This window comes from Microcaecilia unicolor, chromosome 4, assembly GCF_901765095.1.
Source record: "Microcaecilia unicolor chromosome 4, aMicUni1.1, whole genome shotgun sequence".
Taxonomy (NCBI): domain Eukaryota; kingdom Metazoa; phylum Chordata; class Amphibia; order Gymnophiona; family Siphonopidae; genus Microcaecilia; species Microcaecilia unicolor.
The window spans coordinates 145,663,632-145,690,758 of NC_044034.1; the positions used below are offsets into that span (position 1 = coordinate 145,663,632).

The 27,127-nt window shown below is 41.4% G+C and overlaps 1 protein-coding gene across 1 annotated transcript in view; it reads right to left on the reverse strand.

The window, feature by feature from the left end:
* Positions 1-27,127, reverse strand: part of LUZP2 (leucine zipper protein 2) — a 393,113-nt gene that overhangs the window by 70,379 nt on the left and 295,607 nt on the right. The window contains exons 6-7 of the mRNA XM_030199448.1: positions 23,860-23,922; positions 7,047-7,109 (exon numbers count right to left, since the gene is read on the reverse strand). Of these exons, the coding sequence (XP_030055308.1) occupies positions 7,047-7,109; positions 23,860-23,922 (126 nt within the window). The remainder of the gene's footprint in view (positions 1-7,046; positions 7,110-23,859; positions 23,923-27,127) is intronic.

Sequence of the window (27,127 nt, forward strand, 5' to 3'; positions counted from 1 at the left end):
GAGAATGAGGTGAAAATAGTTAAAGCAGATTTGGCTAAACAGGAAAAGGATGTTTTAGAGTTGAAATCAGAGCAAACAACAATGCTTAAAGACTTGGTTAATTTAAGGAGAAAATCAGAAATGCTGGAAAATACTTCAAAATCTAATAATCTGTGTTTTATAAATTTTCTGCGACAACCACTTATCTCCCCTTGGGAGATGCTAAAAAATTACCTCAGAGAAATTCTAGAGATAGAAGATAAAGATATTCCACCCTTTTCACAGGTTTTTTATATACCTGTGAAGGGTTTGGACCCTTTACAAAGGAATAATATTCCATTGGATGTTTCTGCCCTTCTTGAAATGTCAGATTCAGAACAGATAACACCAACTACTATGTTGGTCACAGTAGCGTTACCTTCAGACAAGATCTGGATTTTAAATAAGTTTTTTCAGAATAAAGAAAAAACCTTTCGTGGTTTGCAAACTCGTGTTTTTCCAGATCTAGCGAGGGAAACGCAAAGGCAACGACAAACGTTTTTACAGATGAGACAGGAGACGCTTCAACTTGGCGCAACTTTTTACCTTAAATACCCTTGTAAATGTTTAATCTCCTATCACGCCGTGAAATATGTTTATTTTGATCCTGACCAATTGTCATCTTTTTTAACATCTAAGAGAGCTCCTAGTTAAGTAAAGTCGAATAGAAACTTGTCTGTATCTCAAAATTTGATTTATAAAGTTTATTACCTGTTTTCTCCTATTTAGGAATCTTGCACTCCTGTTGTGGACTTTAAATGAAGCTATAATACTTAATTTGTGTTATGAATAATATCTTTAGATTTAATTGTAATAGTGGATTTTTCTTTACAAGTTTATACTTGTTTACTATGTATAAAAACGATAAATAAAATAAAAAAAAAAAAAAGAAAAAAGTACAGAGAAGGGCAAAAAAAAATGATAAAAGGGATGGGATATGAGGAAAGGCTAAAGTGACTAGGGCTCTTTATCTTCGAGGTGCAATGGCTGAGAGGAGATATAATAGAAGTTTATAAAACGCTGAGTGGAGTGGAATGGGCAGATGTAAATAGCTTGTTTACTCATTTCCAATAATACAAGAACTTAGGGGCACGCAATGAAACTACTAAGTTGTAAATGTAAAACAAAATAGAGAAAACATTTCTTCACTTTACGTGTAATTAAACTAAAATTTGTTGCCAGAGAATGTGGTAAAAGCAATTATCTTAGCAAGGTTTAAAAATGGTTTGGTCAAGTTACTAAAAGAAAAATCCATAATCCATTAATAAAATGGAGTTGGGAAAATCCACTGCTTATTTCTAGGATAAGCAGCATAAAATCTGTTCTGTGGAGAAGGATTTATGAAGCTGGAGATAAAGCAGGACACATGGCTTTGGAACAGAAATGGACAGTGAAAAGATGGAATGCACCTCATAGCTATTGTCTGATGCAATATTCTTTTTTTCTTCTTGTAGGAAAAGTAACTCTTCAATTTACAACTATTAAAATGTTTCAGTGTTATTTGGTGCATTCCGTATTTTAATATCTTGTCCAATGTTACTGGAGTCAACTTTGAAAGCAACATTTACCACGTACTTTATTGTAAAATTACATTTTACATTAGCCAACCCAACTGTTCATATAATGGAGGGGACAGTCAGAGAGTAGAAGAACATGGGTGGTAGCGTACACTATTGTATAAGAGTGATATTCAGCTGCTATGTTAATATGCTCTAGTCCTTAGTATATGTTATTATATAAGAATGATAATCAACTGCTATATTAATATGCTCAATATGAGTCCTTAGCATACATTATTATATAAGAGTGATAGTTGGCTGCTATGTTAATATGCTCTATAGGAGTCCTTAGCGTGCATTACTGTATAAGAGTGATAGCTGTAATGAGTATAAGCTCTATAGGAGTCCTTAGCATACATTATTGTATAAGAGTGATATTCAGCTACTATGTTAATATGCTCTAGTCTTAGCATGAGTTATTATATAAGAATGATAGTCAATTGCTATATTAATATGCTGTATATGAGTCCTTAGCATACATTATTATAAAAGAGTGATAGCTGCTATGCTAATATGCTCTACAGAAGTCCTTAGCATGCCTGTATATGGACCTTTCCTGTGCTAATGCTATATTTACTGTAGCTGTAAAACTCTATTTTTTCCATTAAGGACCATGCATTAATGTGTGAGGCTATTTTTAAAAATTACCATGTGAGTACTGAGGACTAGATTCTATATATGGTGCCTGAAAAATTGGTGCTGAAAATATTCCCGCCTAGACGTATTCTGTAAACTGTGTCTAGATTTAGGCACAGTTTATAGAATACGCCTAGTGGCCATGCCTGCACCTAATTGTAGACACGTCCATTTAATGCCCAGTAAACCTTGGTGTAAATACCAGCGCCTAAGTTAGGAACAGAGCAAGTGTATTCTAGAACCCTGTGCATAGATTTTCAGAACTCCCACGGCCTGCCCATTCCATGCCCATGGCCACACCCCCTTTTTGGCAGCATGAATTAGAATTTATGTACACCATTTTACAGAATACGCCTAGGAAGCTGTACATGTAAATTCTAATTAATGCCAATTAGTGTTAATAATTGCTTGTGCCAATTATCAACGCTGATTGACTTGTTAAGTAATTAAATTGCACATGCAAATCCAGAATATGAACAAATTTGCACATGCAATTTTAGTTGCGCTATATAGAATCTGGTGGTTAATGCCTCTTATTTTGTAGGCGGTAAAGGATGCTGCATTATCCATGCACTAACCAGTTAGCACACAGTAATATAGAGGCACTAACTGGTTAGCACAGAATTGCCCACTCTCCATACCTGAAACGCCCCCTCCAAAATTACAAAAAATTATTTAGTGTGCGGTTAATGCATGCACATTCAAAAACTACCGAGTGATGCTGTAGCGTGTCCTGCTGTAGTCCAATTTTGCCTGTATTTGGTTCATATTAGCACCTAATGTAGCTTAGTAAAAGTGCCCCATAGTTTTTTTTAGGGTTGCCTACACATGTATTCAGCACTGAAAAGACATAATAATTTAAGTGCCAGTGCCAGTATTGAAAAGTTACCATCACCATAAAAAATCACCCCTGTTATGAACAGAAGAGCTGTATACTCAGACCAGTTATTAAAGATATAAAAAACATTCTATTCAGTATCACATTCATCAATGTGACTCTTTGTAGAATGATAGAAAAACTAGAAATAAGTTGCAAACACCTCCATTGTCATTTCATCCCGACTGTGTCCTTGATCTAATACAGAACAGTCAGAAGTTAAAAACAGCAGAACCCCGGGTCAATGAACTGGATACCAGAAAGAACTTTCAAAGCATTTCGAAATCTATCACACTTTCACTAGTTTCAGATTGTTGAGGGGTGACTGCAGCGCCTTTGTGGGTTGCACTGCACATTATAGACACCGATTGTATCATAAAAAATCAAAGGGCCGTGGTGAATCAGACACCATGAACTGTGCTAAACCCTGTATTCATGAGAAAAGATGTGTCTACATTTATCTAGGACACTCCTTTTCTCCTTCTTCATGAAACTCTTGCACGGACAGGCTGCCACTAAAATTAACTACAACGTGAGCGCATACGAGGCCACCTTTGGGGCAGATGGAAAGCTTTTAAATTAGATTTTGCAGTTCATTAAGGATGTGATAACATTGTAATGTTCTTGGCTACTTTATGGAAGGTTGAGAAACATTTTCCTAAAGGGTCATCTTACAGAAACTAAAACACTATACTGAGCTTCTCAAAGTGGCTTTTGCCTTGTCAGGTTATAAAGCTATTACAGTAATACAGCAATATAATGTACTCTAATTCATTATGAAGATGATTGATATGTACCATAATCTCAGTGCCCAGGATCTTTATAAATCCCTGAGGAAATTATATGCCAGTTAACCTTGGCCCATATTTGGGATCAATGCAGAAACTTAATGGTGCTATTTCCCTAGCACAAACAGCTAGTTCTTTCATCTTATTAAAATGCAGTGCAAATTAACATTGCATTTTTAATTTTATCTTATTAGCTGAGTGTCTAAAAAAACTTACTGTATTAAAAATGTCTTTGAAGCATGAGGTTAAAGGACCCACTAGAGAGCAGTGGTCTAGTGGTTAAAACACTGGTCTTGCAATCCAGAAGTGGCCAGTTCAAATCCCACTGCTGCTCCGTGTGATCTTGGACAAGCCACTTAACCCTCCATTGCCTCGGGTACAAGCCTAGATTGTGAGCTCTCCTGGGACAGAGAAATATCCAGAGTACCTGAATGTAACTCACCTTGAGCTACTACTGAAAAAGGGGTGAGCAAAAATAAAAATAGAGTGAATGCTGCTCTGGTATTGTATGTTGAATCCTGACCTAGCAAGAAATTACTTATCTGTTTTTAACAAGTTACAGATTTTTTTTCAAGGTGAAGGATCTTGTACGGAAGCCCATGAAATGCATTGGGTCATTATGCGTGCTGTTGTGTTTCCATAAGCATTAAAATCCTTTATTATTTCAAATTGTAGGTGTTTACTTTATGTTTTTTCTGTACAAGTTTCATCTTTGAAAAGACCCCACCCATGTACTTAACATTTCCCCCATATATATAGGGAGACGCCCGGATTAAGACGGCAGGTAGGCGTCTACATGGGTGCTATTTTTTTAGTTATTCTTTATTTCAAATAACAACTGAGATGCAACTGGGTTGCATCTCAGTTGCCATTTGAAAAAAAAAATATCTATCTATCTATCTATCTATCTATCTATCTATCTATCTATATATATATATAACAACTGGGATGCAATGTTTTTCCTTCAGTGTATACAACCAGTACAGTATAAACAATTTACAACAACATTTCCCCCAATTTTCTCCCACCCCAACTCCCTTCCTTATAGTCTAGAGTCTTCAGTAGGTACCTTATGGTCCTCAATACCCATCCACTTGATGAAGAGATCCAAAATAGCAGTAAGATTATGCACCCACCTATATTTCAGACCTAGCAAATTGCATCTCAACCTCGAAGACTTGGCTAACCGTTCCCGCCGGAACAGTATTCATATTCTCATCTGCCTGAGGGGGCTAAAGGCGACAAATGGTTTCTTTTCTTGAAACTTGCTTGCCAAAATTTCTACATCTTGATGTCACAGTCTCTTTGGAATTTGAAAGAGCTCATTGTTCCCCCTCTAAAATACAACAAATACCCGAGACCTATTATTGCAAAATTGGTACGCTACCTTCAGGCTCTTCAGAACTTGGGGCCCTGTTTACAAAGGTGCGCTAGCGTTTTTATTGCACGCTGAAAATAAGCATGTGCTAAATGCTACAGATGCCCATAGGTTCCTATAGGTTTCTCTAGTGTTTAGAATGTGCAGTAGTTCTAGGATCGGCGCATGCCAATCCCGCACTAAAAAATATAGAATATTTTTTAGCATGGGGGGAATGTTTGGAGATGGAGAGTAGGTTGCTCTGTTCTAATCAGGTAGCGCAGATAAATTGCTACATGCCCGATTAGAGTGGGGTTATCTCTCCTCCACTGCTAAATCCAGACTCCGTTCCTTTTATCTTGCTGCACCTTATGCCTGGAATAGACTTCCTGAGCCGGTACGTCAAGCTCCATCTCTGGCCATCTTCAAATCTAGGCTAAAAGCCCACCTTTTTGATGCTGCTTTTAACTCCTAACCCTTACTCACTTGTTCAGCACACATTTTTATCATTCCCACCTTAGTAATTCACTTATCCCTTATTTGTCCTGTCTGTCTTAGGGCCTCATTTACTAAGTCGCGCTAGAGGCACATTAGTGCTTTTAGAATCCGCTGTGTAGGCACCCACAACATTCCTAGGGGCATCTACACAGCGTGCGCTAATTTTGTGCATGCTCTAAAAACACTAGCGCACTTTAGTAAACAGGGCCATCAGATTGTAAGCTCTTTTGAGCAGGGGCTGTCTCTTCATTTGCAGTGTACAGCGCTGCCTACGTCTAGTAGCGCTTTAGAAATGATAAGTAGTAGTTGTAGTTAGCGCGGGATCCCTTACCTCCTAGTAAATAGGTGGTGGTAAGGCCTCACACGCTAATAGCTGCACGCTAATAGCTGCTCACGAGGCCACTTCAACTCTCGGCGACCATTTTGAATCCCGAGACCGTCACACAGCAACAGGATGCAGGGCAAGGGCAGTGCTCTGGGCAGGAAAGAGAGGGCTCTTTCCTGTCCCGAAGAGGTCACTAGACCACCAGGGCAGTAGATAATAAGTAAGGGAAGAGGAGGGAAGGCTAGGATAGGTCCGCCGCCTGCCCATCCGTTTATCCAGAAATCCGGACAAATGGGCAGACTGGCAAAACCCGCCCAGACGCCCATACATGTCCTCAAAAAGAGGACATGTCCGGGTAAATCCAGACGTATGGTAACTCTACCACCGGGTGAAGATCGGGCCATATGTTTTTATTCCATTAACGCTTCAGCACAAGCAAAAAAGGAACTTCTTTATGTGTCATTTTGGAAGAGAAACAATATAGGAAGGAACGAAGAAGGTCATGACTTTCCTGCTGTTCACAATGACAATACATCACTAGGAATTACTCAGTGAGGCTGATGAGAAACTCACTATTAGAATAGATGGCGTGACATTTTTTGGATATGGTTAATCGTCAAAGCTGTTGAAGCATGGTAGCAGTTTTGCTACTAGTGAATAGAATTATACATAAGCTTAATGTTTTCCAATTCAGTTCAAATTACCAGAAAAAGAAAACAGAACCTTAAAAGCCAGCAAACACCCTTTCCAAGTGTTCTCTTAAATGGTGCTTTGATTTTAAAGTCAATAAAATAGAGTGTATTTTAGAAAATATATTATGGGAAATCATGTCCACCTGTCAACATTTTGAGCTCTTTCTATTGTGTTGACAGTTATGGAAATGAGTGACTCTGTGCTGCAGTAATAAACTCATAGTAAACATCTCACAGGATGATGGTTAATGCTTCAGACACTGCAAATACTTTAGTAAGCACCGGAATCAGCTCACCTTAAAAAGCAAATCTTTTTTCCCATAACGCAGCTCCTTCAGTTGTGCTTGAATCTTTTTGGACTGTAAGAGAAATGAATTAGGTAACTAGCATGCCAAGCAGTATACTATAAAGTCCACAGGAACAGCAAACTGTAATAATTATTAAAATAACTGAATTTGTGAAGCAAATTTTCAAAAATTCTCAGGGGTCCTATTACTAAGATGCATTGAAAAATGGCCTGAGGTAGTGTAGATGTGTGTTTTGAGTGCACGCAGAATTATTTTTTAGCGCACCTAAAAAAATGCCTTTTTTTGCCAAAAATGATTGTGTGGCAAAATGAAAATTGCCACGCGTCCATTTTGGGTCTGAGACCTTACTGTAAGTCATTGGCCTAGCGGTAAGGTCTCACACGGTAACCAGGTGGTAATTGTCTATGTATGTCAAATTCCACTTGACGCACCTAGCTGCCACACATCAGAAAATTAAAAAAAAAAATTTCAGACACGTGTGCCAAAATTGAAATGACCACAAGGGCTATGCGGTAACCGGGTGGTAACTCCAATCTGGCGCAAGTTGGACGCACGTAGACACCTACACAGCTTAGTAAAATGGTCCCTTACAGGCTTATTATCGAAAGAGAAGGATGCCCACCTTTCGACACAAATCAGAAGATGGGCGTCCTTCTCACAGGGTCGCCCAAATCGGCATAATTGAAAGCCAATTTTGGGCATCCCCAACTGCTTTCCGGCACGGGGACGACCAAAGTTCATGGGGGCGTGCCGGAGTCTTAGTGAAGGTGGGACTTGGGCGTGCCTAATACATGGGCGTCCTCCACACATAATGAAAAAAAAGGGAGTCCCTGACAAGCATTTGAACGACTTTACCTGGTCCTGTTTTTCTTATGCCCAAGGCACAAAAAGGTGCCCGAATTGACCAGATGACCACCGGAGAGAATCGGGGATCACCTCCCCTTACTCCGCTACTAGTCACTAACCTCCTCCCATCCTCAAAAAACAACTTTAAAAATATGTCGTGCCAGCCTCAAATGTCATACTCAGGTCCATCACAGCAGTATGCAGTGGACCTGGAGCAGTTTTAGTGGGTGCAGTGCACTTCAGGCAGGCGGACCGAGGTCCATCCCCCCTACCTGTTACACTAGTGGTGGTAAATATGAGCCCTCCAAAACCCACCAGAAACCCACTGTACCCACATGTAGGTGCCCCCCTTCACCCACAAGGGCTATAGTAGTGGTGTACAGTTGGGGGTATATGAGTTTCCCCATCCCTTCGCCGGGACGTTTTGCGAGGATGTCCTCAGCAAAACTTGGGCGTCCCTTTTGATTATGCCCCTCCACGTGTTTCACCTAGGAGTCCCTTTCCTAAACTGCATTAAGGAATGAGCTTAGTGTATACCTTACATGGGCCTTTCCAATTTGCTAAACCAATTTCTAGTGTAGCCATCAAAAAGGGATTTTTTTCAATTTGTTTCATTAATGGAATAATCTCTCCTTAAATGTGACATTAGAGTAGAATTATCTACAATTTCAGCAGTGGGCTGACTCCATAGCTTTCAATAGAGAAATCCGTTTAACGCTATGTGGATGTGTAGCAGTGGTAACATACAAGTACCAACATTGAAAATACACTTTAAAAGGATTATTTTATTGATGGGATCCAAGATGACATACTAAACTGTTGCATCGGTTGCCACGGAAATTCTCCAGAATGGAGAATGGTATACAGTTGAGCGAGCCCTCTCAGTCTCCTACTATCTCTTTGGGCTCAATGAACCATCATGTTACCAAGCAGGAGAGTAGCAATAGAGTCCAGGTGATGGCCTACGTAGACAGCTTCCTATTGAGGAAGGACTGGACTAGTCATATGGGCCCACAACATTACTGAGCCCAAACTTCATAACTCCACCACTGCAGCTGAGGGCAATGAGCTCTTTCATCTTGGGAGTGAAATGTTGTTCCCTGGAGGGAGAGTTTGGCATAGTTGGAAGGGACGTCATTACTGTATTCGTGAAAATTAAGGACAGCCCTTTGGAAAATTGTGCCACTGCCGTGGTAAAGGAGCAGGAACCACATCCTGGCTCACCTGGTTTCAAAGGAGAACTTGATAGAGGAAAGTATTTCTCGGGGCAATGTTGCAGCCATGCCAGCATCAATTATGGAGAAGTCTTTAGTTATGCTTCTTGATGCAATCTGGCTTGCAATTTCTGATTTGGGTACAACTTTAATTCCAGCCTTATGTTCTTTAACTCTTTAAATTAAAACCATAGATGCACAAATCAAATTACATGAGACAGCTATGTTAGTTTTGTTAGTTTAAGATCTGATGACTGGTTTTGATCAATCTTTACTACAATTCAAAATGTTGAGGCTATACTGGTTACTGATATGTCAGCAATTCATCTCAAAATTGAAAATTTGGAAAATACTCTTAGAAACCCTAATTTGAGGATTTTGAACTTTCCAAAAAATGAGTAGACTTTTGCTTAAAGAGAGTTTTGTTAAATATATGTTGGAGGTATAATAATTCTCTCCTTAAGATCTGCCATCTGTTGAAAAGGCTTATTATCTTCCTATTAAGAGACTTGCTTCTCAAAGGAATGAAGGAGGAATTATATTAGATTCTTTGGAGCCAGTTCACATGACTATTGTGGATTCTGAACTCTTTCGTAAAACAATTCTTGTGACTTTTCAACATTCAGCGGACATGGGATAGGTTACTCAAGATATATTTCAGGAATAGGGAGAAACAATTTATGAATACAAAAAATGTTGATCTTTCTGGATATCTCTTGGGAAACTCAGAAGCGTCAGGAATAAGTTTTACTTCTTCAACCATGAGCACTTAAGTTAGGGGCCTCCTTCGTCCTGAAATTTCTTTGCCATTGTATTATCAATTATCAGTCTTTAAAATATGTCTTTTTTATCCTTCTCATTTGACTGATTTTTTTGGAAGGAGAGCTATGGTGGCTGCTCTTACTAGAATATCTTAACTGGAGTAAAAAAAATAAGCTTCTCTATAGATTTACTTGATTGTTGTTAGATTTTTTTCTATTTTCTGAACTTTCTGTGTTCTATTCTTGGATCTTTCATATAAGGGGAATTAATTCATCAAGCGGCGTTAGGGCCTTAACATGCATTAAGAGGTCCTTTTACTAAGCTGCAGAAAAAGGGCCCTACGGTAGTGGTGGAGGCCATTTTTTTCTATGTGCCAGGGCCCTTTTTACCACAGCGGCAGTAACATTACTTACCATGTGGCAATGCAGGAAGAGCACTTACTGCCACCCATTGAGGTGGCAGTAAAGGCTCCCATGGTAACCGGCCAGCACACGGCAATGCCCAATTACCACCGATTAGCACAATGCTATGAAATAAAAGGTTTTTTATGAAGCACCAGAAATTGCACATACTCAACGCGGAACTACTGCCGGTGGCTGCGTTGGGTCGGCGGTACTTCTGGGTTAGCACGTGGTAAGCCCACGTTGGGCTTACCGACGCTTTGTAAAAGGGCCCCTAAGGGAATTAGCATGCACTAAATGCTAGGAAGCTCATTATATAACTATAGGCTTCTTGGCATTTAGCACTCATTAATTCCCTTAGGAGGCCTTTTACCAAATGACGGTAAAACGTGGCCCACAATGGCCACCTTTTACCGCCACAGGTAAAAGTGTTTTTTTTTTTAAAGTGGCGGTAAATGGCTCTGCAGTAATTTAAAAAATTGCCGCACAGCCATTTACTGCTGGAACCCTTACTGCCTCCTATTTATAAGTACATAAGTAATGCCACACTGGGAAAAGACCAAGGGTCCATCGAGCCCAGCATCCTGTCCATGACAGCAGCCAATCCAGGCCAAGGGCACCTGGCAAGCTTCTCAAACGTACAAACATTCTATACATGTTATTCCTGGAATTGTGGATTTTCCCAAGTCCATTTAGTAGTGGTTTATGGACTTGTCCTTTAGGAAACCATCTAACTCCTTTTTAAACTCTGCCAAGCTAACCACCTTCACCATGTGAGGTGATGAGGGCTCCGGTGGTAACCCAGTGGTAATTGGGCAGCACAAAGCGCTGCCTGATTACCGCTGGGCACAATCATTCCATGTCCTCCAGCGCTAAAAAATAGAACATATTTTCTAGCGGCAGAAATGGCATGTGGCAGGCCTGGAACTACCAACAGGCTCTTGGGTAAGCCCAGTGGTACAGATGATTTGTCGAGCGCAAATCCAGCGGTAGCCCTACCACTGGGTGATAAAAGGGCCTCTTAATGCACATTAAGACCCTAACGCCTGCGCGACGACCCCAATGCTTCTTGATGGATTTCCCCCATAATGGACTTCTGCTTTGTAATGATTTTGTATTACGGAAGAATAATCTAAATATATATATATATATATATATATATATATATATATATATATATATATATATATATATATATATATATATACATATTGTATGTTTGACTGGTCTCTGCTATTTGTGCTTTTATGTTATTGAGTGATTTGTTTTCTATGTATTTATTTTATTTTTTTATATATTGCCTTTCTGTGGTACAATTCAAGTGATTTACATATTACATTCAGCACTTTCTCTGTCCCTATCTAAGCAGCCCTTTTAATAAGCTGTGATAACTACCACGTATTTAACACAGCTTAAAATGCAAAACTGTGGGATGCACTCAGGCATCCTGCAGTAGCAGCCAAATCAGCATGCACTAAAAAATGTAGATATTTTTTGGAGGGGGGGATGTCAGAGGGTGGAGAGTGGGCTTGCCTGTGCTAATCAGTTGACATGGTTACATGAAAACACACTAACTGGTTAGTACAATATTACCGAATGAACCCTTAGGTTTTTTTTTTAAGACCATGTGCTAATGGGAAAGTTAGTGCATTGCTATTAATTAAAAAAATGGAAAATTAGCCATTTTGCTTCTACAGTAAAGACGGCTTTAGCACTTGAGAAAAACCAACACATGGGCGAACTAAGGCCAGTATTTGTTGCAGCTTATTAAAAAGTCCCCCAAGTTTTACAATGAAGAACACAAGAACATAAGTGTTGCCATATTGGGACAGACTAAAGGTCCATCAAGCCCAGCATCCTTTTGCCAACAGTGGCCAATCCAGTTTATAAGATCCCAAAACAGTACAATACATTTTATGCTGCTTATCCCCAATTCCATCCTAATAATGGCTTATGGACTTTTCTTTTAGGAAGTTACCCAAACCTTTTTAAACCCCGCTAAGCTAATTGTTTTTACCACATTCTCTGGCAATGAATTCCATACTATTTTCTCTGATTCACTTTAAATTTACTACTTAGTAGCTTCTTTGTGTGCCCCCCTAGTCCTAATATTTTTGGAAAGAGTATGCCAGTGATTTATGTCTACCTGTTCTACTCTACTCAATATTTTATAGACCTCTATCATATTTCTCCTTAGTCGTCTCTTCTCCAAGCTGAAGAGCTAGCCACTTTAGCCTTTCTTCATAAAGAAGTGTCCCATCCTACCTGTTCTACTCTACTCAATATTTTGTAAACCTCTATCATATTTCTCCTTAGTCGTCTCTTCTCCAAGCTGAAGAGATAGCCACTTTAGCCATTCTTCATAAAGAAGTCGTCCCATCCCCTTTCATTGCCCTTCTCTGTACCTTTTGTAATTCCACTATATCTTTTTTGAGATGTGGTGACCAGAATTACACACAACATTCAAAGTGCGGTCACACCACTGAGCAATACAAAGGCATTATAACAATCTCATTTTTGAGTTCCATTCCTTTCCTATTAATTCCTAACATTCTATTTGCTTTCTTGCTTGCATGCGATTCACGTCTACCTGTTCCATTCCACTCATCATTTTACAGACCTCTATCATATCTCCCCTCACCCCTCTTTTCTCCTGGGGCAATGAAGGGTTACCGAACGCTAAATCGGGACTACCACCGGCCCAACGCGACTGCCAGTGGTACTTCTGACCTGAGCAAGTGCCATTTCTGGAAATGGCTTGCAGGGCAGTAACCCAGTGGTAATCGGGCATCGCCGCATACTGCTCAGTTACCTCTGGGTTACCGTGGGAGCCACTGTCGCCACCTCAATGGCTGGCGGTAAGGGATCCCAACTGTATAACCACGTGGTAAGAGTTCTCTTACCGCATGGCCATCTGGGGACTTTTTACCTGCTGCAGTAAAAAGGGCCCTGGTGCACGAAGAAAACGGCCCCTGCCACTAGTGCAGGGCACTTTTCCTGCAGCTTGGTAAAGGGACTCCTAAATGACTTGCCGAGAGTCACAAGGAGCTGCAATGAGAATGAAACTTGGTTCTTCAGGTTTGTTTATTTATTTTTAAAATTTATACCCCCATCTAAGACTAAAACTGCATTTAATCATTGTTTGTGATATTGTATATAATCTTATTTTATTTTATAACCCACCTAGTTTGAGGCCAAATAGATGTGAGTAAACAAATGAATATATAGACCAACATCTGAAATGTTCCAGTCTGTGTATGAAAAGGTAGAACCAGGTCTAGTGCTTTGCAGCTGACTTTTATGAGGATTCTGTTCAGTTTAATCTCAAAGAGATCAGACTCACCCGTCACTTCTGCATTAGTACATGTATGATTTTCATTCCATGATGTGCAGGGGCTGATGTAAACTGAATAAAATGGGATATGTGTAATGGGAAAATTAAATATAGGAAAGATTTTCTAGTGGTGACACAGATGGGCAGTGTTGTGTTGTAAGCCAGGCTCAAGGCAGGGTCATAAGAAGCAGTGTTAGATGACAGACTGCAGCTAAATGATAAATTCAACCTTTGTGGAGATATAATCATGCAGCTGCCGAACTCAAACAGTCTCACCCTGCTGACATTCCCACTGAGCAAATTTGACATTTGCTTTTCAGAGCATTCTCTGGTAATATCTTGTTAAACAAGGGTCTAAAATGATGTACATTATTTCCGTTGAAAAACCTTGCAGCGGTTTTGCTTCAATCATTGGAATGTTGAGTGAAATTTTTATGTGTGGTCTTTTTGCAGGTTTTGTAGGGAAACATCATCTACCTTCTCTTGACTATCATTAATTATGAAAACTAAATGTTATTTTGCCTTCACAAGTGAGAGTCCTCAGTAATGATCTGCTCTTTTTTCTTTCTCGTGATGGCTGCAATTGACGGTAAATATTTGAGATTCTCTGCTGCTGTTAGAACTGTTGTAGTATTGGTAAGACTGCGAATGGGAAAGTTTTGAGTTTGCTTTGTTTTTAAGATCAATTAATATTTCAGTTTGTTTTCAGCTGTTGATTAATTCAGATCATTTGTTTAATTGGTTTTCCTTCAAGTCAGTGGGTCAAGAAATGTTGCACTTTGAAAGTCCATTGTACACAGGGGCCCTTTTAGTAATGGGGTGGTGCGTGGCAACAGGCTTGCCACATGCCAATCCAGAACTACCACTGGGCTACCGTGATAGCCCGGCAGTAATTCCCACCTCAGTGCACCATTTTCAGTACTACAATACTATTTTCTATTTTTGTAGCGCCGTTGCTTACTTGGTGGTAATCGAGCAGCGCTGTGTGTTGCCCATTTACCGCCAGATTAATGCAAGAGCCCTTATTGTCACCTAATTTAATGGCAGTAAATGCCAGGGCCGTGCCTAGGGTCTCTGGCGCCCCCCCTCCCCCCCGTGTGGTACAAGATGGCAAGACTTACAAGCCTTTCTTGCAAAATACTTGATCGCAAATAATGTTTTATGATTTTTTACCGTGAAAATGATCGCTCACCACTTGCCACACTGACAGGAATTGTCAGCAATATTCTTAGAAAACAAATTGCTGTACATTGCAAAATAAGATAGCAGATGTAAATTCTCAAAGTGGACATATTCCAAACACTAAAATGAAAATAAAATGATTTTTTCTACCTTTGTTGTCTGGTGACTTTGTTTTTCTATCCATATTGGTCCGAGTCTCTGATTCTGCTGCTCTCTATCTGTTCTCTTAACTCTGTTTCCAGGGCTTCCTTTCCATTTATTTTTTTTTACTTTCCTCCTTTCTTCTTCATTTCTTGCCCTACATCCATAAGTAAAAGCTTGGTCCTCCTCTGTGGAATTGACTGGAGGAGGTATAATGTGGATCCAGCTTTTGCCTATTTTCTCCATCCATGTGCAGTTTTTCTCCTCTTTTCCCTTTCCCTCATCTCCATCCATGTGCAGTATTTCTCCTCTCTTCCCTTTCCCTCATCTCTATCCATGTGCATCTTCTTCTTTTTTCTTTCCTCACCTCCATCCATGTCCAGCACTTCTCCTCTCTCATCCCCTCCATCCATGTTCAGCATTTCTCCTCTCTCTCGTCCCTCCCCTGTATCCATATAAAGCAATAATTTTCTCTCCCCTCTCCTCCATCCAAGACCAGCATTTCTCCTCTCCCCCCGCCAACTCCTCCATCCAGTGCCGTAGCGAGGGCTAATGGCACCCGGGGCGGGTCGCCGCTGCGCACCCCCCCCCCCCGGGTGCAGCAAGGCACGACCCCCCCTTTCTGCGGTGCACCTCCCCCGGACCGCATTCTTACCTGCGGGAGGGCCGATCCGCCCCGAGTGCACGTCACTCGGAGCTCCGTCAGCCCCGCTGGTTCCCTGCTCTCTCTGCCCCGGAACAGGAAGTAACCTGTTCCGGGGCAGAGAGAGCAGGGAACCAGCGGGGCCGGCACCCCCCGAGCACGTGCACCCAGGGCGGAACGCCCCTCCCGCCCCCCTTCCTACGCCACTGCCTCCATCTATCCATGTCCAGAGAATCTCTCTTCCCTGCCCTCCCCTCTCATCATGTCTAGCGATTCTCCTCTCTCCCCTGCCCTCCCCTCTCATCCATGTCCAGCAATTCTCCTCTCTCCCCTGCCCTCCCCTCTCATCCATGTCCAGCGATTCTCCTTTCTCCCCTGACCTCCCCTCTCATCCATGTCCAGCGATTCTCCTTTCTCCCCTGCCCTCACCTCCCATCCATGTCCAACGATTCTCCTCTCTCCTCTGCCCTTCATGTCCAGCGAATCTCTCTTCACTGACCTCCCCTCCCCTCCATGTCCAGTATGTCTCCTCTGCCCCCTGCCCTCCCCTCTCATCCATGTCCAGCAATTCTCTCTTCCCTGCCCTCCTCTCCCCTCCCCTCCATGTCCAGCATGGAGAGGGGAGGGCAGGGGAGGGAGGCGACATGTTGGACATGGAGGGGAGGGCAGGGGAGGGGAGAGAGAATTGCTGGACATGGAGGGGAGGGCAGGGAGAGAGGAGAATCGCAACTTCGGGTAAAAGATTTTGGAGCACGAGAGCAGGAACAGAAGGGAGCGGGCAAGTGAGACGGACCTCAGGAAAAAGGTGCCGGTACGCTGTACCGGTACGTACCGGCACAAAAGAAGCACTGTATGTATCCTTCATTGATAAGTCTCTGACTCTAAAGTTTAGCAATTTCATTAAAGCAAAATCTATTTTCACATATCACAAACTCTTCCTATCCAAGCAGAATGTTTTATATTTATTTATTGCATATGTATCCCACATTTTCCTACCTCTTTGTAGGCTCAATGTGGCTTACAATACATCATGAATGGTGGAGATATATAAGAAATAAACATTTAGTAATTATACACAAAAAAGCAATCAGATTTTCACTTACCAGCTCTTCAACACAGCTAAACTTCCTCTTTGAACCTACTGTTTGAACCATCAGCCAATAAAATGGCTTTTAGCTGTAGATATCTCAGGTTACCTGATAATTATGCACACATCATTGCAGTCATGCCCTCCTCTCAGTGTACATGCTCAGAAAAAAAAATAACTTTGAACCACTTACAGATTTTAACAAACAATTACACTATTTTTTATTTCTCCCCAGTCTCACTTGCACACCTCCCTCCAAACCTGTTCTCTTTAATTTGAATGTTGTTCCAGCTCACCCTGAATGAGGAGTTCTTCCCACACCAAAGACATATATAGCACTGGTTGTACTCTTTGAAGCAACTTTAGCAGAGCGTGTCTGCCTCAGTTAGCACTGTTAGGCTGCCTTCACTTCCTGACGTGGAGAGGGAAGGGCAAAGGAGAGAGGAGAATCACAACTTCAGGTAAAAGATTTTGCAAGTGAGCGGACCTGGGCGGTGCCCTCCAGAGGTCGGCGCCCCCCTGCAGTGCTTACCCCGCTTACTGTGTTGGCATGGCCCTGGTAAATGCCCCCCCCTTGAAATGGCCATGCGGCAAGTGGTTCACTTGCCACATGGTAATTTCCTGAAAAAAAAGGAAGACCTGCATTTTACCCGTTACGGTAAAAGGGGACCTCAGCGCGCATCAAAAATATGCACTGATGCTAGCACAGGCCCTCTTTTACTGCAGCTTAGTAAAACGACTCCACATGTTGTTGAGATTGGGATGGAAACATTCCAGGTGAGGATGTGCTCGGTTCGCCCTGTATTTTACAAAAAGGCTCTGCTGAATCTGAGCCTTTTGTAAAATGCTAGAAGGACTCCCCAATGTCACAAATTGGCATTGGTGCAGTCAGGAACATTGTAGATTTCTGGCTGCTCCCACACAAATGGGAAGTAATTCTATAACATAGCTGCTAATATTTAAATGTGCCAGTTATGAGCTAGATTCTAGATATGGCTGCTGAATAATCCACTGGTAAAAAAAAAATACACCTAGTTATATTCTTTATAGTACACCTAAATTTTATAGAATAGGCTAGAATTTCTGCGCGGTATATAGAATTACACTGAGCACCTCTCCATATGGCCAAATTTGTTTGTGTCCATTTAGGTCATGTTTTAATTGGTGTAAATCCTGATGCCAAAGATTTTAGAACATCCTGCCCCGCCCATGGCCAAGCCCTCTTTTCAAATATACAACTTAGAATTTATGCGCACATGTTACAGAATACACTTAGCGAGTTATGCACACAAAACTTAATTAAGGCCAATTAGTGCTGATAATTGCTTATTAACATCCAATTAACAGTGCTGATTAGCTAGTTAACCAATTAAGCTACACATATTGTTATAGAATACGCTTTGATTTCCACACAGAAATTAAGGCGCGATATGTGTGTAAATGTTTGTCCATTGGGTACTAACCAATTATTAGTGTTAATTGGAGTTAATTGGTATATAATTGGCACTAATATGGGTTTATGCTATTCTATAATTCTACATGTCCAAAATTTGTCACACAGACCCAAAAGGGCATATGGCCATAGGAGGAGCACAGGTGGGTCAGAGGCATTCCCAATATTTAGGCACACTGGTACAGAATCCTGAGGTTATGCACCCAACTTGCACGCCAGGATTTGTACCAGGTTTCAGCAGGCTTAATTTCTTGCACCCAAAGTTGGCTGTGGAAATCCACTCTAAGCGCTATTCTACAAAATGCACTCAGCCCAGAGCACCTGTTAAAGATAGAACTCAGCACAGATTTTTACTGGTGCCTAAGAGGGTCTTTTACTAAGGCATGCTAAATGTAAGAGACGCCAATGCATTCCTATGGGCATCTCTAATGTTTAGCACGCCCACAATTTTAGCGCGTGCTAAAAATGTGCACGCACCTTAGTAAAAGAAACCCTAAATTTAAATACCATTTATAGAATTTACCCCTATGTGTGCACATATACACATAACTGCCAAACTTTCACCCAAGCACTATTCTGCAAATAGACACTTGATTTATATGATGTGTATCTGCAAGGGGGACACACATGGACCTAGCTTGGGTAGAACATGGGCAGGGTCAAACTTACAGAATCCTATAAGTTTTATGCATATCTGCTGCACTTAGTAACTAACTCCAGCTCTATGGCTGGCATTATTTTGTGTCAACTGTTTTCTGTTCATCGATATTTCAGCCCCCAATCCTTTCACTCTCTGATACTGTCCCTTCTAATCACGAGGCTCAACTATTGTAACATCATTTACCTTGGCTGTCCTCACTAATTAAAAAAGCTTCAATCTCTGCAAAACACAGCCATTCATCTTCTCTGTCATGCACGTCATTACGAGCACTCTTCATCTCTGTTAAAATACTAACATTGGTTTCCTGTTGAGCAAAGAATCCTGATCAAACTTCTCACATTCACTTTCAGGGCCTTCTGGCTAGGTCTTCCTTCTTATCTTTTGACTCCTACCATTTCTTATTCCCCTGTTCGCACTTTACATTCAATTAATGACCATCGTTTGGCTCTCCCTAGGCCAAAAAAGGATAGCTTGGAATCAACACACCACTGAGCCTTCTTTTTCGCTGCCTCTTTCAATTGGAACTCTCTTCCGAAAGAAATTCAAGGTGAATTATCTTACAAAAAAATTCAAAGTAGCCTTAAAGACTTGGCTTTTTACGTCAGCTTTGATATTATCTAACCAGGCTTTTTTTTCTCTTTTTTTTTTAACCATCTCTTTCAGGAGTACCTTACCCTGCCTCAGTTTTCCCTCGCCCCCTTCCCCCTGCTTAGGTCTTGTCTCTATCTCTGACCTTAACTTGTATGGTTGGTTTTTATCTTTCGTATTTGAATATTGTAGTTCCTTTCTATTTCTTTTGACTTTTTAACTTATTTAAACCACTTTGATCTGCTAAGTTGGCAAAGGCGGTATAGCAAGTGCTAAATAAACTAAACTAAACTAATATATCCAGTTAGGCTGGTACTATGTAAAGCAAAGTAGGCGCCTATATTCCTTTATTTAATTGACTCTTACCAGGTGTCCTCCGAGCATCTCATTTTAGGTGTATATTATAGAAATGCCATCATAGTGGACCCCAAATTAGGCCCACTATCTCCCACCCCATGTTCTGCCCCTGGCAGCAAAAGATCAACCATAGAATTCCCTACTTCCAAGACCCCCAACATCAAAGCATTGACCCCCCACCCTCTGAGCCCCTTCTCCCCAGTACTGCAAGTCTACCGCTAGAATGTTTGTACTCCAACACCAACACAGCAGGAACATTTGGAGATCATTCCTGTCCCTAGCCACAAGGAAAACTGGGAGCAGTTCTCCTAGAGAGGAAATGCATTGCTGATAGGCAGGGAAAATGAGCTAGAAAATGTAATACAGGAGCATGTTAGGTTAATCTAACATCAGTATCATGATGCTTTGAGAGATCACCAACACTTCAAAATATACAAGCAAATCTGTAACTTGTCATGCCCTTTCTCCTATTGCTGTGGTCACTTTTGAATGCATCACTATTTTCTTAAATTAAATTATTTATTATCTGCCTTATCTACAATTCAAGGCAGAAGTGCAATAAAACATTCATAAAACAAATAGCTTCTTTTAACATTTCCTACAGATCACTAAGCACGATTAATTATCCAGGTGGGAGTAGTCTGAATTGATGGACTTGTTTTCCTTTGAATCTGACTAATGACGAGTCTGTTCCCTGAGGAGCCACACATGTTGCATGCCATGTAATTCTCATTGCTGCGTTCTTCAAACCTTCCAGCTGTTTCTGCCAAGAATTAGCTAAATTGAGCAAAGCAAAACTATTTGGTTTTGTTACCCACTCGGCACTTTGACCCATTACACAAAGAAAGGAGTCACCCAAGTGGAGTGGGGAAGGGGGGAGGAATATCTTTTCCACTCTGTGGACCTGCACAATTTCTAGCACAAAGTAAAACAGATTTGGGGAGGATACCATGTCTAAAGACACATTTATTATTGAAATGCAAGTGAATGTGTTGCCAAATGGGTCAATTAGATAGAAAAAAACCTCATGACAAATCCTTTCTGACTGTCATATCAACCATTATCTTCTATTTTTTAAGGATTAGATTTCAATTTATAAAAGAAACTCATTCCGTCAGACAGCTTAAATCCAGATCTCTTGGTTCACTTTGTCCACATGGGTTTGCTTAGAGGATGTTTTCACACCACTGAATCTCATTCTTAAGCCAAGTGGAGCTGAGTATGATCTCACTACCTAGAAGTATGTACTGATGATTTTGTTGTTGTTGTTTTATTCTATTTATTTATTTTACAAATGTATAAACTGCATATCACCTTCTATTCCAACACATGAAATGTGTTCAATTAAAATGAATTGAAGCTTAAAGATAATCCCCCAATATTCAATGGCATTTGACTGTCCAGGATCGGCACCTAGCTAGTTAAATGCCAGAAAACCGGCTATCCACTGATATTTAGTGGTACATGTCCAGCCATGTACCACTGAATATTACAGGTTCACTTGGCCAGTTAAATTCTGATCGGCCAAAGATAAACCGGATATTCAATGTCGGTTACTGGAAATGGCCCGGGATTGAATATCGGGTCTCAGCGCAGACCGCAGGAGTTAGCCAGTCCAACTCCCAAAGTCTGAAAATTGGCCTCAATGTATTGTTGGGTTTGGCGAATTGGAATTTGTTTTCAAGTGGTGTTTGGTTGCAAAGAAATGCATTTTCTCAAAATGGATTGGGACTGAGTCTCCTGGCTGAAAACTGGAGGTTGCAGATGCATCAGTTCTTGCAAATGGAATGAACAACAGCTCTGGAGTGATGCGGCAGCAAGAGAGTCAGCACCGGCAGCGGGCAGGAAAGACTGGGGATCTTTCCTGCCCTGAAGACTCCACTAGACCACCAGGTATGTGCCTCGAGGGCACCCTGCAGCTAGGGGGAGGAGAGGCAAAAGTCAGATCACGGCAATAGTAGGGAGCAGGAGAGAGCGCCGTGGGGCCCCTGGAAGTGCGAGGCCCTGTCTGACTGCCCCTGTCGCCCCTGCCTAAGACCGGCCCTGTCTGGAATTCAGGTAAATGAAGATGTGGAAGCTTATTAGGATTCTAGAACTGCAGCTCTGGCAAAAGAATTTGCAGGGCTTTGATTGTATAATGTCAGTTGGGGGGGGGGGGGGTGGAGAGGGTATTGTTGATTACTGAGCACTGGATCCTATTGGACACATTCTGGGTGATCTCAAAGGTTAATATTTTTCAGGCATTATATAGTGGGTTAAGGAAGGAGTTTGGGGGACTTTGGGAAGCTAAAACTAGATGCTGATGACCCTGTTCAGTTGTACTTTGAGACTCTGATCTGGCACTAATGCTTGCTATGCTTCCTTCCATTTCAATTTATTAACTTTCTATACCACCTTTGCCAACTAGCAAACCAAAGTGGTTTATAATCTAAAAAATTACAACAAAACACAAAGAACAAAAGGAACTACAATATCGTATAGGAAAGGAAAGATGCAATCATAACAAGTAATTGAAAAAAAAAACATAGAACACAATCACACACACAAAAGAGAAATCCCAGTGAGTTAGAATAGAATCTCTCAATCTGATGCGAAAACAAGATGAAATAGCCATGTCTTAAGGTCAATCTTAAATTGTTTTAATGAGGAATGAGGGGCATCGAATTCCAGAGAGCAGGTGCAGTGAAATAGAATGCTCGGTGTTTAGTAGTTTCTAAGATTGCTTTGTATAGGGTTTAGAAGGACAAAGCGATGGTCATTTAGGGAATGAAGTGAATGTGAGGGAGCATAGGGGATAGTAAGGGATGAGAGGTAATCAGAGAAGCCTATACGAAGAGCCTTAAAAGTAAGAAGTAATATTTTATAGACAGTTCTTTGTTCTACAGTAAGCCAATGGTGTTTTTGGAGTAATGGGAAGACATTATCTCTATGACGTGCATTGCAAAGATGACGGATGGCGGTGTTCTGGAGAGTTTGAAGGTTTTTTTAAACGTGATTTGGGACAACCAAAATAAAGAACGTTACAATAATCAATTGTTAGGATAAAGAATGAGACAATAAGAGAGTGAAAAGTAGCATGATAAAAGAAATAACGAACTGTGCAAAGCTGTCGAAGAGTGACAAACCCTGACTTCTGTACTGCTAAAATTTGCAGAAGAAAAGACAATTGCATATCTAGGATGACTCCTAGATAGCAAACAGAGTCTGTGGGCTGGGCAGAGGTATCAAACAGGTTCAGAGAAAGAGAGGGTACAGGAAGGCCACCAGTTATCCAGAAAGCAACACAAAACAAAATAAAGCAACACAAAATCAACTTTAAGAATGCTGAGACCAGGCCCTTGTTTGGCTGCCAAACTTTGAAAAAAGATCTCCAAATCCTCTTCATATTTTATCCTATGAGTAAAAAAGGGTCAGGAGGTCTCCAGGTGCTCTTGGCTCCACAAATGCTAAATTTCCAAATGATACTGTTCAACCTGAGTCAATACCATCTTGGAACACATCATTTATTGAAATGGCATCAACCTTGGATTGACCACTGCTGTTGAAGCATGGCACCAAGCATGATTCAAGACTGTTCCTACCTATACTGGACCCTAGACAAGGAGGTATGCTGCATGATTTAAAAGGGCTTTGTAGGCACAGATATGTTTGATGGATAGCAAGGGCTGTCTATTTCTAATTTGAAAACAAAATGTTGCTAGTTTTTCTTTTGTTTTCAAAGCAAAATTAAATAACAAGGAACAATTCAATGTATTTCCTATTGTATTTGAAATGGAAGTGTTCCCTATTACTCTTGAGTGATTCTAATAGGTTACTGCCACCAAATGAGTTTCTTCAGGATTTCATCGGATAGCATGAAGATGCTCCTAGGGGATGTGGCAATACTCAGGATGGGGAGAATGAAGTCTGAGGATGTACATTACTGTGAATGATAAGGTATTCATGTTTCCAGCCTCAGTACCATTCTCTATCACTCTATTTACTCAACTGCAGTAATTACATTAGCAAATTCTGAAGTGTCTAACATACTCTAAACCTAGGTTCTAATGCAAGCTTTGAACACAGTTTAGTAAACATGTCTATCATTAATAGACGATGACTCCTAGAATTAGAAAATTTGAAGCACACTCACCTCTTCTGCGTGAATGCCACAGAGCTTGTTTCCTGACAGCAGCTTGGTCTTCAGGCTTTTGTTCTGAGGAAAGAACATGGCTGTATTTCTGAGTCATGTTAAAATATTAAGGCATCCTTGAAATATTTAAGTACACTGAATGCATTTTTTTTGTACACAGGGAAGTTTAACATGCTGGATGATGCGCATTAAAGAAGCCAGGCCAATATATATATATATATATATATATATATATATATATATATATTGCCACGCTTTCAAAGTCAGAAAATGCAAACCTCCTGTGGATTTTCTGCTAAAACACCCATGCTTAGAAACACAAGGCACAAGCTAATCTTTCAACCTGCTTCATCAATTAAGTTTGGAATAGATTTATTTTGACTTGAAATAATGAAAGTCAAACTCTTGCTGTGCAACCCCGGGTTCAATATCCAAAGATGATTCTTCTCTCCTTTCTTAAATGATTTAATTTGAGGTAAGTAGAGGGGTAAAAGCAAACTGCATCCTGTATCCCGCTGAATAGCACTGCTGGGAAAAAGAATTCTGTTTCCAAATGCAGGTGCTTAGAATGCAATCTCGCTCTACACTAATGAAAGACGACACAGAGAGTCCTGTAGTTTTGCTAAGAAAAGTGTAATATGTAGCTCTTTGGCTCTAATTGTGGTTCAGTTTTCTTTTAATCTCGTTTTCTGTAGTGTGTAGCATCAGACTTAAATTTTGCAGTCTTTTCACAGCTGGCCAAGAGTGAACAGCAATGCTGGTGTTTAGCTTTGCTTTGCTTTATCCTTCAGGCACTCAAACGTTCTGTAGTAAATTTATGCAGGAGTGTACGTAAAACAGAAAACTTGAACAACAAAATCATATAGCATAGCAGAATTTAAAGATCCTTTTGGCTTTACATTATATTTAGGTCCTAAGGGGTCCTTTTACTAAGCTGCAGTAAAAAGTGGCCTGCGGTAGTGTAGGCATGTGTATTGGATGCTCACCGGACCATTTTTCTGCATCTACAAAACGTTTTTTTTTTTAAATGGGACGGGAACAGGGCCTGCGGTAAAAATGAAACCAGCTCATGCCCAAAACTGGCCTGAGCCCTTAACACAACCCATTGATCTAGCAGTAAAGGCTCATGCGCTACACGCACGGTGACTGGTCAGCATGCGCCAAGTGCCAATTACCGCCGGAACCGGCCCACGTAGGAGGAAATAAATAAGTATTTCAACCACGCATTATGGGCGCGCGTCAAATCTGAAATTACCACCAAGAGGGTGCACTGGCCTGATGGTAGTCTCATTCAGGGCCGCTGAGAGGGAGGGGCAGGGGGGGCAAAATTCCCAGGGCCTGGGCCTCCAAGGGGGTCCCGGCGCCAGGATCAGGCCGCTGGCGCTGCAGTCCCCGGTTTCACCTGCCTGCCTCCACGGCTCCGGGCCCCCTTCATTCAAAGCAGCAGTCGCAGATCGCCTCTCTTCTGGCCTTCCCTCCTTGTGTCCCACCTTCATGGAAACCAGATGTTAAATCAGAAGAGGGCGGGACACAGGAAGGGAAGGCCAGAAGAGAGACGATCTGCGACTGCCGCTTTGAATGAAGGGGGCCCTGAGCCATTAAGGCAGGCAGGTGAGACCGTGGACTGCAGCGGCGGGGGGGGGGGGGGGGGGGCGGCAGGGGGAGTGACGGGAGCAGCAGTGGCGGGGGCGGAGGCGGGGCAGCGGGGGGGGGGGGTGCAGCCTTGCCCCGGGCCCAGCCTAGCCCCTGGCGGCTCTCGTCTCATTTCGGCACGCGCTGCATATGTGTAGAGCCTACCATGGCTTAGTAAAAGGGCCCCTAAGTTCCTAATGGACCCTTTTACTAAGTTGTGCTAGTAAATAGGCTTACGTGGGTCTTTCCCATGCGCTAAGGGGGAAATTCTATCTATGATGCAGAATATTAAGCGCTACTTCCGTGCTGAAGTTTTGGCACAAAAAAGCTTTCTAACGGCTGAAAGGTGCCAAAACAGGGCAGAAACTACAGATCTGTGCAAAATCACACTGACAACGTCCATGTATAAAACAGTGTGTGTTTCTGAGCAGATCTGCAAAGGGGCATGGGCAGGCCAGGGACCTTCCCTTAAAATGCATACAGTGTTATAGAATTCATGGGATCTGAGCCCAAATTGTATGCCAGGATTTACACCTGGCTTCAGCTCATGAAACTCCTTGAACCCAAAACTGAGAGCGAATCCCGGCACTACGTGCTATTCTATAAATTCTGTTCAGCGCCAGTTTTTTAAGTGCCGAATTTTGAGTGCCATTTATAGACATTTCCCCTAAGCCTATTTCTAGCATGGCCATAAAATAGCTCTAATTGTTGAATTTCTGGCCATGCATTAATGTTATCAGCAGGCAGCCATTTACAAAATTAATGCTGGAGATGTTTAAGGGCTCCTGCTGCATTAACCACGTAGTTCAGTTAGCATGGGCTAATGTCAGTGCACTAACGGAATGGTGCTTCCATGCCCAATCTCCGCCTCTCACACCCCTCCAAAATATTTTTAGTAAATACAGCACATATAAGACTCTGGTGAGACCTCATTTAGAATACTGTGTACAGTTCTGGAGGCTGCAACTTCAAAAAGGTATAAACAGGATTGAGTCAGTCCAGAGAGTGGCTACTAAAATGGCCAGTGGTCTTCACCATAAAGCGTATGGTGACAGACTTAACGATCTGAATATGTATATTTTGAAAGAAAGGTGGGAGAGGGGAAATATGATAGAGACAATTAAATACTTACATGGCACAAATGCCATGAGTCTGTTTCAATTGAAAGGAAGCTATAGAACGAGGGGGCATAGGATGAAGGTAAACAGGGGAAATACTTCTTCACGGAAAGGGTGGTGAATTCATGGAACGGCCTCTTAGTGGAAATGCTGGAGACAAAAACAATATCTGAATTCAAGAGAGCTTTGGGCAAGTGCATAGGATCTGTAAGGGAGTGACAGCGAGAGTAGATGGTATGGATGGTGAGACTGGATAGGCCAAATGGTCTTTATCCGCCTAAATTTTTCTATGTTTACCTGTAACATATGTGCTATGTAAGATACATAGAGGCTCATTTTCAAAGCACCTAGACTTACAAAGTTCCATAGGCTGAACTTACACTTACAAAGTTACATAGTAACCTACGGAACTTTGTAAGTCCAGGTGCTTTGAAAATGAGCATCGTAGTTACATATGGAATAGCATTTAGATAAAATATAGGCATTTATGAGTGTATTGTACACATATGCCGGTATTG